Source organism: Centropristis striata, chromosome 1 (genome assembly GCF_030273125.1).
Source record: "Centropristis striata isolate RG_2023a ecotype Rhode Island chromosome 1, C.striata_1.0, whole genome shotgun sequence".
Classification (NCBI taxonomy): domain Eukaryota; kingdom Metazoa; phylum Chordata; class Actinopteri; order Perciformes; family Serranidae; genus Centropristis; species Centropristis striata.
Window position 1 is genome coordinate 5,029,913 of NC_081517.1, and position 14,014 is coordinate 5,043,926.

Sequence of the window (14,014 nt, forward strand, 5' to 3'; positions counted from 1 at the left end):
GGTTTGTCATATTTAGTTATTTTGTATTGTTTATTTCTATTCTCATATAAACATTTATTTCAGAAAGATTGGCCTGTTTTATTTCATAGACTATTTATTCAAGATATATTTTTTTAATGTTCACTACTACTGACTCATATTTTTATATATATATTCTATATAATAGTTTACTTATCTATTTAACTTTTGAAATCATTTTACTTGTCGACTCATACTTATGTATGTTGTTTTTTCCCCCATTTTTTAAGGTTAATTGTAATATGATCAATTTATATATTATGATGTTTTGTCATATTTAGTTATTTTGTATTCATTATTTCTATTCTCATATTCTCATAATATTGGCCTGTTTTATTTCATAGGCTATATTTATTTAAGATTTTTATTTAAATGTGCACTTTATGGCGCTTTGATTTTAAAAAAGGTACTCCTGTTATACAGTATTTATGTTCACTAGTACTGACTCATATTTTTATATATTATATATAATAAACGGCTTCAATAAAACTACTTCTGACATGTCATATTTGACTTTGACTAAACATGTGCTCTCACTTTGCAATAAAAATATTGGGATATATTTTGTATATCGATATTCAGCCTAAATATATCTGGATATGACTTTTGGTCCGTATCGCCCAGCCCTAATTTGAACTAAATAAAAGTAAATTAAATAAATTAATCTTGTTTATATGAGCTAATGTATCACAACTCTTGTTAACATTAACTTTAATATTTCTCTGTCAGTGTGTGGAGGAAATCTTGGGCTACCTCAAGTCGTGCTTCTCCAGAGAACCAACCATGGCTACGGTTTGTGTACAACAGGTCAGTAATGTTTATTATTAATGTCTTTGACTCCACATTTAGCTTTTGGTATTGTCACATGTGTTGTGTGTGGCGGTCTGTATGGTTCCTGCACTGAGCAGTGTGCGGCAACCGAAGTGACTCCACACAGAGCGAGGCTGGTTCCTGCCGACAGGGCCTGTAGAGGCATCGGGTTTCCCTGTGCGATGGTTCCATACATCTTTATACAAACAGACACAGCTGCATCTCAGTACATTACAATATCATGGAAAATTAAATTTCCATCAGTTCAAGTCAAATAGCCCCACCTGCTCGGTGCCTCAGGTCAGCTGATCTGCTGCTCCTGGAGGTACCGAAGTCTAAACGGAAGCTCAGAGGGGACAGCTTTCTCTGTTGCAGCCCTCAAACTATGGAATGAGCTGCCTTTGCACATCAGACAAGCCTCCTCACTGACCATTTTTTTATTTTTTTTATTAAAGTATTTATTTAATTTTTAATTTTTCAACATATAATGCAAACACTTACAAACAGCCGAGACAGACACCAAAACAGACAGGAAAAAATGAATAAATAAATAAAATAAATTTAAATTAAATTAAAAAAATATATATTTTTATTCCTTGGCTTTTAACCACACATGAGACTCTGCTCTTGTTTTTAGTGTTTTATGGTTTGCTTTTATTTATTGTTTTTTTAAATTGTTTTTTAAAAAGCAATGAATCTATTTATTTTAGTGTTTATTCCTGTTTTATTTATTTTATTGTCTCTTGTTCTGTTTGTTTATGTACAGCACTTTGTTGCGGCTGTGGTTGTTTTAAAGTGCATACAAATAAAGTTGAGTTGAGCATTGAGTCATATAGATGAACATACTTTTCAGAGGCCAACATTTCCATATTAAACATACTTTTAAAATTGGTCTTTTGTAATAAACTTTTTTGAGACACTGAATTTTAGGTCTTCATTAAATGTAAACCATAATCATTATGATTAGAAGGAATTAAATAAATTAAGACGGGTGTAATGGATCTATATAATGTGTTTTTTCCACTGGTCGAATTGAATTACTGACATAAATAAACTTTTCTATGATATTCTTAATTATTGAGATGCACCTGTACTCTAAATGTAGCTGGATGTCTGTGCATTTTTGGACACAACAAAATCTGTAATCATTAGTGAAGCATGAAGAAAGATTATGTAATCTCTACTTTGCATAACAGTGAATCCAGTTTGCACTGAATTAATTTATTTCTGAAACGGATCCTTGAACAGAATTTTTTTTCAAACGAATGCAAACGGGACAACTGTTATATCTCCCATTGCTCCATTTAAGAATGGGCAGAGATTCAGTAAACCAGGATCATCTTTGGTTAACTACAACCAGTGACAGTTCCCCTTTACCCCCAAAGACACTTAGACATGTGTTTGAACCTTTTCCATCATGACATATGGAACTGATAAGGTTATGGGGAATATTGTACAAGATGCACTCAGAACTAAATTATGACTTCAGATGCAAGTCAAAGGTACTGGCAATTTAATCCAAGTGGAAGAAATGAGCCTTAATGTAGTTTACATCAGTAGTTCTCAACCTTTTTGAGTCGCAACCCCCAATTTAACCTGCATGTTGTACGCGACCCCCGCTCACTGAACACAATCTCACACACAGTTCAAATCAGACAAACTCAGTTGATACGACGAATTTTGGACAAATGAAGCAGACAACAAATAAAACATCTGTCTATATATATATATATATATTTTATATATTTCATTGTTACTTTTAATCTAAGTCCTTTGCTATAAGTTTAAAGGTCCATTCTGACCTCCTGTGTGTAACAGTCAGCTTCAAGCCAAAGACTCCTTGTAAAGTAATAACTTGATACTTTGGGATTTGTCAGAAAAGACACAAAATTACCCAAAAAATAATCAAATTGACCAAATAATTACATAAAATTAAGCAAAAAAGGACTCAAATTGACCAAAAAAATGACCAAAAAATAAACAAAATGACCAAAAAAGACACACAATGAGTGAAAAAAGACACAAAATGACCAAAAAAAGGAAAACAAAATGATCAAAAGAGACACCAAATGACCAAAAAGACTAAAACACATTAACACATGACCACTTTAACACAGTGGAGACAGTGCTGACTTCCAAAATGATTTGGTGACCCCCAGAAATCATCTCGTGACCCCAATTGGGGTCGGGACCCCAAGGTTGAGAATAGCTGGTTTAGATAATGTGTTGGTTTGTTTAAGTCTTTCCCAAAATGCACTTGTTTACAAAGTATTTCTTTCTTTAGTAACTGAAGACTTGTCTTTCTTTAGCTGTTGAAGACCCTGTTTGGCACCAACCTGGCGTCCCAGTGTGAGGGCATCCTGAGTGGACCCAGCCGCTCCCAGGGCAAAGCTCTCCGTCTCGGCTCGTCCAGCCTGCGACCCGGCCTCTACCACTACTGCTTCATGGCGCCCTACACTCACTTCACCCAGGCTCTCGCTGACGCTAGTCTCCGTAACATGGTGCAGGCTGAACAGGAGCAGGACACCTCTGGGTGAGTTGACACATTTAGGCCTAAAACACCTGGAAAAGATGCCTGTATAACCCCTGGATGATTTTAAAATAACCCCCTAAAACCTGAAGTTTTTCTGGAAATTCAACAGAAGTGTCAACGCTTCCTACTAAATAATCGATTTTTCAGCCTCTGTAGCAGATAGAAATGAAATTCAAAAAGTATTTGAGAGCTTATAGCTGTTTTATCTGAGCTCCCTCCGCTATAGTCGTCTTCCACCATGATTTCAGTTCTGGAAAAGTCCCATGTTGCATTGCGACACACCCACATGTATTCTGATGCATTTCATTGGCCAAGAGACCGAAAATAGGTGGAAAAAACTACAAATACTACAAAACGATGTGTCTGCTTTCCCAGCTTTAATGGTAGAATAACACAACAGCGCCCCCGGTTTTAATGGTAGAAATGTGGTAATGCTTTCCCAACTTAACACAACACACAGAATAGACACAGGAGCATTAAATGAGATGTGCTTCCAGATAAATACCCAGAAATAAAGGTGGAATAACACCAATTTTTTTTTCTCCACTTCTAGATGGTTTGATGTGATGCAAAAAGCCTCGAACCAGCTGAGGTCCAACATTGCAAATGCAACACGACACAGAGGAGACAAGGTAAACTTGCACTGTTCTGCGACTTAAAGTTAAGATTGTGAAGAGCTAAGAATATGAAGATCAAGACAAACAAATGAGCAATGAAAATATCCTTTATTGAAAAACATTTGAGTGAGGTACTGCTGTTCTGAAAACAGGCTTATCTTTTGTTTTTTTTTCCCAGAATGCCATCCACAACCACATCCGTCTGTTCGAGCCACTGGTGATCAAAGCTTTGAAGCAGTACACTACCAGCACCTCTGTGGCCCTGCAGAGACAAGTACTGGACCTTTTGGCCCAGCTTGTGCAGCTCAGAGTCAACTACTGCCTGCTGGACTCAGATCAGGTATAAAAATAAAAAAAACCTCACACATATGCATTTGCATAAATTCATCTCTAACTTGTGGACTTGAGCTCACTAAGGAAGATGTCTCTATGTTTAAGGTGTTCATAGGCTTTGTCCTGAAGCAGTTCGAGTACATTGAAGTGGGACAGTTCAGGTGAGTTTTCAGTGGCTCCTGTAAAAGGTTAATACATTGTGGCATTTTCAGAAACCCATGGGATTAAACCCTACTTCCACTTAACTGCAGATAAGCTTATTGTATATTCCACTGCAGTCTGAACTAAAATAATGCCGCTTCTTACAGAGATTCCGAGGCCATCATTCCCAACATATTTTTCTTCCTGGTGTTGCTGTCATATGAACGTTACCACTCCAAGCAAATAATCAGCATCCCCAAGATCATCCAGCTGTGTGACGGCATCATGGCGAGCGGCAGAAAAGCTGTCACACATGGTGAGGAGGAGCACAAACAATACACAAGAAACGTCTTGTAATTGTAATTCCATTTCACTGAAGTTTACTCTTAACCCTCAGGGCCTGTTCAAATTTTATAATTGGCAGCATTATTATATTCTACTTTCATTGGACTGTCTCCCCCCCATATCTGACCTAATTATTGATGCCAAACACTAATTGATTTTTTAAAATATTTTAACCCTTTATATGCCAGGTCATGAGGCCACCATTATTATAGATCTGACTGCAATCGCAGCTGTGTAAATAACTTTTGTCATGAGTTTGTCATGTCTCTCTAGATGGCTGCATCTTTGTGATTCAAGATCCATTTTTTTTATTTATTTGAAGCAGTACATGGTTCTGTGTATGGATTGTGTATAAATCACATGTTTTTTTCTCTACATGCTGAATGTTGGTCAAAATGATGCAATCTGGTGGAAAGCAGTAAAAATGATCAAGGCCAAAGCCCAGATTGACACAAAGACTTAGTAAAATGCATGTATTATGCTTTAAGTGAGATCAGAAATGGCATTTTGAATGGGTTTTAATGGTGCATATTACACACTAAACCTTAAGAGTGTCACTATTGTTTGTAAAGAGTGTATCTTAGCCTTACTGCAAGAGCTGAGCTGGAAATGACAAGATCAAATAAAAATACACTATCTTGCCAAAATGTGCTCAATCTGCCCTGAGGGTTAAAATTAACATGTAACTTTAAAAGCACACCCTTACTGTAGTTGGAGAACCGATGTGCGTGTTTCCTGATGTTTGTCATAAAAACAGACATGGATATAGTCGTAAGTAATTAATTTCTCATTTTCCTCCTTCCTCTACAGCTATCCCAGCTCTGCAGCCAATAGTCCACGACCTGTTTGTGTTGAGAGGCTCAAACAAAGCAGATGCAGGCAAAGAGCTGGACACACAGAAGGAGGTGGTGGTGTCCATGCTGCTCAGACTTGTGCAGTACCATCAGGTATTCAGATACAGCATGCAACTGTAAAAAAAATACATGAGAGCCATTATTTTTTTCCCCACCTGACATTCTTTAACTTTTGTCTGTAGGTGTTGGAGATGTTCATCCTGGTGCTGCAGCAGTGTCACAAAGAGAACGAAGACAAGTGGAAGAGATTGTCCAGACAGATAGCTGACGTCATACTTCCCATGATCGCTAAGCAGCAGGTAGGGAAATGCACACATTTTTTACTTTTTTCACATTCATACAGTAAGATCAAATATGTAAAAACACACTGACAATGATCAGCCATTAAAGCCTGTTTTGCATTTCATCAAACGGGCTAGTAAAAACCCCTTTTATTTGTCGTTAATAAAAGTTGTTTGTACATTTTCCCTACAGATGCACCTGGACTCTCCGGAGGCGTTGGGAGTGTTGAACACTCTGTTTGAGACTGTGGCGCCCTCCTCTCTCAGACCTGTAGACATGCTGCTCAAGAGTATGTTCACTACGCCAGTCACCATGGTGAGACACCTCATCTGATATCTGAACATGCACAAAGACCTGGAGCCAGATAGATAGATTCCAGACTAAAACTATCTATGCACAAGGAAAGAAATGTGCACATGCATCATATTTGTCACAAAAGGAAAAATGTGCAGTGAGAATGTATAAATCTAAGTTTGTATTGTATCAGTTGTCTCTGGCACCTGGACAGACTTTGAACTGGCTATGAGATAAATCTTCAACACCTTCACAAAATATAGATTTTTGACTTTAACTCCAACCTCTGCTCTTCCAGGCATCAGTAGCTACAGTCCAGCTGTGGGTGTCCGGTATCCTGGCAGTGCTCCGGGTCCTCGTCTCCCAGTCCACTGAGGACATTGTCCTGTCACGGGTCCATGAACTCTCCCTCACCCCACATCTCCTCTCCTGCCACACCATCCGTCGCCTGCATCAGCAGAGCCAGTCTCCATGTGAGCCGCCCACTGCCGACACACTGGGAAACCAGGAAGCTAATGATAAAGCCCCACCTGAGGAGACCTTTGCCAGGTTAGTGAGTGTTTATTTGTTTATTTAAAAGGATCTCCATTAGCTGACGCCAAGACGACAGCTAGTCTTCCTGGGGTCCAGACAATAATTTTTAATATAGTACTACAGGCATTACAAACAAGTCATTATAAAAATGAAGGAAAAAAAGAAAGCATTATGCTGTCTTGCATTACATAGCCCAACCACACTCAAATTAAATTACAATATACTTAACCCATTTAAGCCACGAAAGAATTACCACATTTCTACCATTAAAACCGGGGAAGTTGATGCGTTATTCTACCATTAAAGCCGGGAAAGAGGATACTTCGAAAATAGGTGGAAAAAACTACAAAACGGTCTCTTGTCCAATGAAATGCATCAGAATACATATGGGAGTTTCACAATGCAACATGGGACTCTTCCAGAACTGAAATCATGGCGGAAGACGACTATAGCGGAGGGAGCTCAGATATAACAGCTATAAGCTGAATTTCATTTCTATCTGCTACAGAGGCTGAAAAATCTATTATTTAGTAGGAAGCGTTGACACTTCTGTTGAATTTCCAGAAAAACTTCAGGTTTTAGGGGGTTATTTTAAAATCGCCCAGAGGTTTTACAGGCATTTTTTCCAGGCGCTTTAGGCCTAAATGGGTTAAGGTGTTGACATCAAATACATTCTTAATCTTTTAAAACCAGCCTTTCCATTAATTTCACAAACCTTACCTGGAAGACTGTTCCAAAGCTCCACTGACCTAAAATACTCTACCACTACCCAAGACTGTCTCTTTGAAGTTGTCAGAGTAATTAGTCTACTATTTGCCCCTCGAGTGTTATAAGAATGAGTATTCTGTTCGTCTGTAGATTTAGGATTGAGGAAGGTTTTTACATGTTTGTTTTTTTTCTAACCACTACTTTGCCTCCATGTGTCATTTCATTTTTTCTTAACGAGTGTCCCTGGCCTCTCCTCCCAGGTTCCTGCTCCAGCTGGTAGGAGTGTTGCTGGATGACATTTCCTCCAGACAGGTTAAAGTGGACATTACCGAGCAGCAACACACCTTCTACTGCCAGCAGCTGGGCACACTGCTCATGTGTCTCATACATGTTTTCAAAAGTGGTGAGCATATGTTATTTTGATAGCCATTTTTAAATTGACTTAGTTTGGTTCTTTAATGTCCCCAAATGGATAATTCTTTCACACAGTCGGGTTGTTTCAGCACAGCATACATTTAAAAAAGGCACAGCATAGTGTAGCAACACCGTGTAGCACACAAGTACCAGATACACTCTCTTCCCACATATACAACAGATAAAAGATACAACATATAACAGATAACCCCTCTTTCCACAGATATCACATAAAAACATAAAAACAGACAGCAGCAATCATGACATCCATACATGACAGATGACAACCCTCTCACCACAGAAAAACATCTTGACAAGAATAAACATGACAGGGCCAATATACAGTGATACCAGTAAAATCTACATATTCTTGTTCAGTGCTATGATGGGTATAGGGACAACACTTTTTTTGAAATAGGCCTTTTTCCAGTCCAGTACCCTAGATGGGAGTAGAGTGAAGAATTGGTTAAGCGGGTGGTCCGGGCTGCTGACTATGACACGTGCCAGGGGTGTAATAGCTAGGTCCTTTATTTCTGACAGGCTGGGGGTGGGGATGTTGATTAGCTTGGATGCTGTGTGTGGGATTTTGAAGAGTCTAGAAAATAAGCTTTACACTGAAATTCATTACATTTAACCAGTGCATCATCTTTGGAAGTAATGCACTCTGAATGTAAGAACACTTGCAATCCTTTCCCTCGTTTTGCTTTCTTTCCTTCCAGGAATGTTTCGCAGGATCACAGCGGCAGCGAGCCGTCTCCTGAAGGGTGAAGGTGGAGGAGGAGCGACTGGCGCTGAGGCCGGCCTGTTTTACCCTTTAGAGGGTCTGAACAGCATGGTGCAGTGCCTGATCACCACCCACCCCTCCCTGGTGCTGCTGTGGTGCCAGGTCCTCCTCATCATCAATTACACCAACTACTCCTGGTGGGCTGAGGTGCACCAGACGCCAAAGTAAGAACCAATAGTGTGTGGACCTCACTGATGCATCAAGTGAACAGGAAAAATACCCCTCCCTTTTTTTATTTTATTTTTAACATTTTTTATTTTTATTTTGTGAGAGCATTATCATACAGTGCTTACTTTCAGACAATATACAATAGTATTTCTGCCACTCACAATCAAGGTTTTTTGTTTACAAAACAAGAAGCAAGATACAGAAAGTTAAACGTATTACATTTGAGAACTTTGAACAAACTGGGAAAGGTAGACATATGTAAAAGAGCAAAAAGAAAAAGAAATTATCCACCATGGAGTTTCAAAATGAAATATAAGTAATACAAACTAATCATTAGACCCAATAAAACATAGTACAATGTTACAGTACAAAACAGCATTACAGGGTCATCCTTACAGTACTTCTGTCTGTTCCAGATTTAACATATTTAACCCACTTGGACCACAGTTTAATACCCCTCCCTTTTTTCAGATAGAACTTTATTTATCCCGAAGGATATTCTTGTTCCAGATTGCTCCAAGTTACAAAACAATTACAAAAACAATCACAATATAGGATAATATAGGAAAGCAATTAACAAAATATCTAACAATATATAATATAAATATAACAATGAAGAAAAAAAAGTGTCAAGGAGTAAAGTGCAGATGACGTGGCAGGATGTAGTAGACAGATATATTGCACATGAAAAGAGTATAATCCGTGGTATTTAATGTTGTATTGCACATGATTGATTTGTCAGTCCGATATATTGGTTTTCCTCCCTGCAGAAAGGGGAGGAGTTATACAGTTTGATGGCCACAGGTAGAACATACCTCCTGCTAGGGCTGGGCGATATGGACCAAAAGTCCTATCCCGATATATTTAGGCTGAATATCGATATACGATATATATCCCGATATTTTTATCACTGAGAGCAAATGTTCACTCAAAGTCAAATATGACATGTCACAAGTAGTTTTATTGAAACAGTTTATTTAAGTGAACATAAATACTGTATATATCTTTCAAATCAAAGCTCCATAAAGTGCACACTTAAATAAAAAATATCTTAAATAAAAACAGCCTATGAAATAAAATAGGCCAATCTTTTTCTGAAATAAATATATTTATATGAGAAAAGAATAACGAACATTACAAAAGAACTAAATATGACAAACCCTAGTAAGGGCAGCATTTATATATAAAATAAAAAAAATGGACCATATCGCATACATCGATATAGTTCAGTGTTTCCCACACATAGACCATTCTGTGGCGCACCCCACATAATGGAGACCGACCGCCACAAAATGATTCTGTTATTTTTTCCCCTTTCTAGGACATTAAAAGAACTGTAATGTCTGTAACGTTAGCCAACGCACAGAAGACACCGCATTCACATCAATAAATAAATGTTTTACAATGAACCGGGCCGATCTCAGAGCGGGCAAGACTCTCCGGTAACGTTAAGGCATATTGAATGGTTGCTGCAAATGCCGTTACGAGGACGGGAGCAGTCAAAACGGCTGCTTCAAGCTAGCTACATCGAGGGTAGGTTCGCTTCCTGTTTTCAAAGTAAAAGCACAAATTCTATCGTTATAAAGGGCAACGGGCGTTTTATTTTTGTAAATGTAACCGGAAGTGCGTTGTTCACGACGGCTAGCTTGAATAGCGCCAAATTCGTCCAAACAAAAGTGTAAACAGCTGGTATTTAGCCAAATTAACGACGCACTGGGGATCTAAGTGGCTACTTTCTCGCCTAAAAATTTTTGAAATGTCAATAAAGTGATATATTTAAAGAATTTAGGACTTTACCGGTGTCAGTGGAGCACCACAAATTGCTATCTCGTCTGTGGGAAACACTGTAGTTCTAATTCCATATCACATTAAAAAATATATCGATATATTTTTTATATCGCCCAGCCCTACCTCCTGCAGCGTTTTAAATTCATGTAAGATGTCAGACATTGCAAGACTAAAAATGAAGCCAAAAATAATCACTTTATTTTTGCAACAAATACGAAAAAAAAAAAAAAAATGCATCCCTGTATAATGTTAGCACAGCACTATATGATGTGAAAATCGATCATGTCTCCCTCCTTCTCTCAGGAGACACAGCCTCTCGTGCACAAAGCTGCTGAGCCCTCACTCCTCAGGGGAAGGAGAAGAGGAGAAGCCTGAGAGTCGGTTAGCGATGGTCAACCGAGAGATCGTACGCAGGGGAGCCCTCATCCTCTTCTGTGACTACGTGGTGAGACTCCAAACACTGACATATTGTTTATTTGTGGACTTATTCTAACAATGTCATCACCAAAATGTTTTACATGACACAAAGCTTTGTTTAAGGTTGACATGTCATTTTGTTTTTTCTCATGGATAAACAGTGTCAGAACCTCCATGACTCGGAGCATCTGACCTGGCTGATTGTCAACCATGTGCGTGACCTCATCAGCCTTTCCCATGAGCCTCCAGTGCAGGATTTCATCAGCGCCGTGCACCGCAACTCAGCTGCCAGCGGCCTCTTCATCCAGGCCATCCAGTCCCGCTGTGACAACCTTAGTACTGTGAGATTACACGCTTTTAGCTCCGCCTTTACCATCATCCCTCAGTGGTCAAATCCTTTTTAAACACCACATTTAAAAACAACCAATCTTTTTTTTTTTTTGTTATTTAACTTTTTATTTGAAGAAAAACAAACGGCACATACATGTTGCTCTACATTTTGTAAACATCTTTTCATCACAACATAAAAAAGAAAATGGTTTAAAAAATGAAAAGAAAATAGAGAAGAGAAGAGAAAAAAGAGATCAAAATCACATCCTTGCAAAAGCATTTACACTCTATCACATTACTCCTATAAAGACATACTTATACCTAAATTGATAGGCAACTTGAAAATCTGAAAAAAATAAAATAAAGATAATAATGATGATTTGCAAAATCACAATAACAGCCGTAATAATAGTGAGTTTATCTGCCCCATGTGCACCTTCATTCATCCATGTTTTCTTCTGCAAACAGCACCTTATCATGGGGTGATAACATCAATAACAAGAGCAACATCAACTCAAATGATAGTACTATTAAATAAAATAAGGATAGTTTGCTGCATACATGTATAAAAACAACCAATCTTGATCACATAAGTCTGTTTCCTTTCCCCTTTCACTACTGAAAATATTCTCATTTATTCTATTCTATCATTTTCGTTACATTTTTTAGGTGTTCTGTTTTTTAACTCATCACTGGTATAATTTAACTTTTTACCTTTCTTCCTTTCACCTCCCTTTTCTCTTTGCTCTCCTCCTGTCATTCCTGTCTTGTATTACTAACTGAATCCTCTTATCCTTTGCAGCCTACCATGTTGAAAAAGACTCTGCAGTGTTTGGAAGGCATCCACCTGAGTCAGTCTGGCTCCCTGCTGATGCTCTATGTGGACAAGCTGCTCAGTACACCCTTCAGGGTTCTGGCTCGCATGGTGGACACCCTGGCATGTCGCAGGGTGGAGATGCTGCTGGCTGAGACTCTACAGGTCAGCTCATGGACTAGTTTGCATTATATATTTTCAACTTTATTTATAGAGCGCATTTCATGCACAAGGCAGACTCAATGTGCTTCACAATGTATATACATAATTACAGTTAAAAAACAACAACAAAAAACACATAAAAAACAAACAAAAATTGATTACAAATTAATTGAAGAGTGCAGGTAGACAAGCTATTCCATATTCACCACATATACATTTACTTACTCACACATGTGCACCCACTCCCACAACCACACATGCACACAATTCAACCAAATGCTGTATAGAAAAGATAGGTTTTTAATCTTTTTTTAAAAATGGCTACTGATGTGGCAAGTTTAACTGTGTCAGGCAGGGTGTTCCACTTTTGCGGGGCATAAACACTAAAAGCTGCTTCTCCTTCTTTGGATCTGGTGTGAGGGATGAGTAAGTTGCCACTGCCTGTTGACCGAAGTGTTCTTGCTGGGGTGTAGGTGATGAGCATATCTGTGATCATCACAATGAGTTTGCTTTGTAAATTGAATATGTGATAAATTGTTTTTTAGCACCCTACCTGGAAAAAGAATCATGATTACATTGATAGAAATGGATAAACATATTTGAATGTAAACGTTGTCACCTTCTATGAAGCTTTGAGAAAAGCCTTTAAGTTTTCTGCTTTAGAAAGAAAGTGTTAATCAAGTTCAACATTTTAAGGTTATGTATTGTGTCACTTCACGCTGCAGAACAGTATAGCTCAGCTGCCTGTGGAGGAACTGGACCGGATCCAGGAATACCTCCAGACCAGTGGCCTGGCGCAGAGGTAAAGCAACTTGAGAAATCATAGTAGCTTTAGCATTCTGTTGCACATTTTACACATAATCTCTTCCTCTAAACCCCAAGCAGGTTCAACAGATCTTTAGCTTCTGTCACATTCATTTGTGCTACAATATTTACTGCAAGTCTGGCATCTCTATAGAAATGATACAATCATGTGTAGGAGTAGGGAGAGCTAATGAATGTTTGTTGTGCAGTATAACAGTTATAAGGCCATGAATCATAAAAAAAAAGCTAATTTGAATACATTTTGAAATAAATTTGCTAACTGTTTTCACAAAAAATGGAAAAGAGCTGGAAAATGCAGTTTTAATTTTTTTTTGTTTTTTAAACGGGATCTGGTTAGTGCAGATAGTTTATTTTTGGCAAAATGTTATTGACCTGTAGGATCAAGTCATTTTAATGAAAATATCAGTATTTTGATTTGTTTTTTGCTGACAAAGTCACACATTGATTCAGGAACTGAAATCTAAAATGATTAGGTTCAGTTTAATAAATGTTTTAATATTCACTCAAACAATACACAGAACCAAAATCAAAAAGAACATGTTTTTGTATTTTACTCAGTTCTTGTTACTTTGTTTCCCCAAATACTGCCTGAATAAGTCAAGTCAAAGTTTATTTATAGAGCACATTTAAAAACGTCAGTTCACCAAAGTGCTGTACAGTTATTAAAATAGAATAAAATCATACACAAATAGTTATAAATGAAAACAATAAAATACTTAAAACAATAAAATGGTAATAAAAACTCATATCCTTGGCTTTATTTTACCCTTTAATTTTTATTTTTTATCTCTTATCTTTTGGATTAAGCCGCTTCATTTCAAAACCTCACCAGCCCCTCAGTGT

At 37.8% G+C, this 14,014-nt stretch overlaps 1 protein-coding gene and 1 non-coding gene across 2 annotated transcripts in view; both read left to right on the plus strand.

Moving 5' to 3' along the window:
- Positions 1–14,014, plus strand: part of htt (huntingtin) — a 66,533-nt gene that overhangs the window by 30,361 nt on the left and 22,158 nt on the right. Inside the window, exons 30-45 of the mRNA XM_059357094.1 lie at positions 748–825; positions 3,138–3,361; positions 3,915–3,993; positions 4,157–4,318; positions 4,417–4,472; positions 4,620–4,768; positions 5,608–5,744; positions 5,834–5,950; positions 6,126–6,248; positions 6,526–6,776; positions 7,730–7,872; positions 8,603–8,831; positions 10,927–11,068; positions 11,202–11,381; positions 12,173–12,349; positions 13,072–13,148. Coding sequence (XP_059213077.1) covers positions 748–825; positions 3,138–3,361; positions 3,915–3,993; positions 4,157–4,318; positions 4,417–4,472; positions 4,620–4,768; positions 5,608–5,744; positions 5,834–5,950; positions 6,126–6,248; positions 6,526–6,776; positions 7,730–7,872; positions 8,603–8,831; positions 10,927–11,068; positions 11,202–11,381; positions 12,173–12,349; positions 13,072–13,148 — 2,324 coding nt within the window. The remainder of the gene's footprint in view (positions 1–747; positions 826–3,137; positions 3,362–3,914; positions 3,994–4,156; positions 4,319–4,416; positions 4,473–4,619; positions 4,769–5,607; positions 5,745–5,833; positions 5,951–6,125; positions 6,249–6,525; positions 6,777–7,729; positions 7,873–8,602; positions 8,832–10,926; positions 11,069–11,201; positions 11,382–12,172; positions 12,350–13,071; positions 13,149–14,014) is intronic.
- LOC131980228 (small Cajal body-specific RNA 14) lies at positions 895–1,025 on the plus strand. Its single transcript, XR_009395216.1, has one exon. It is a non-coding gene; the product is annotated as a small Cajal body-specific RNA 14 (non-coding RNA).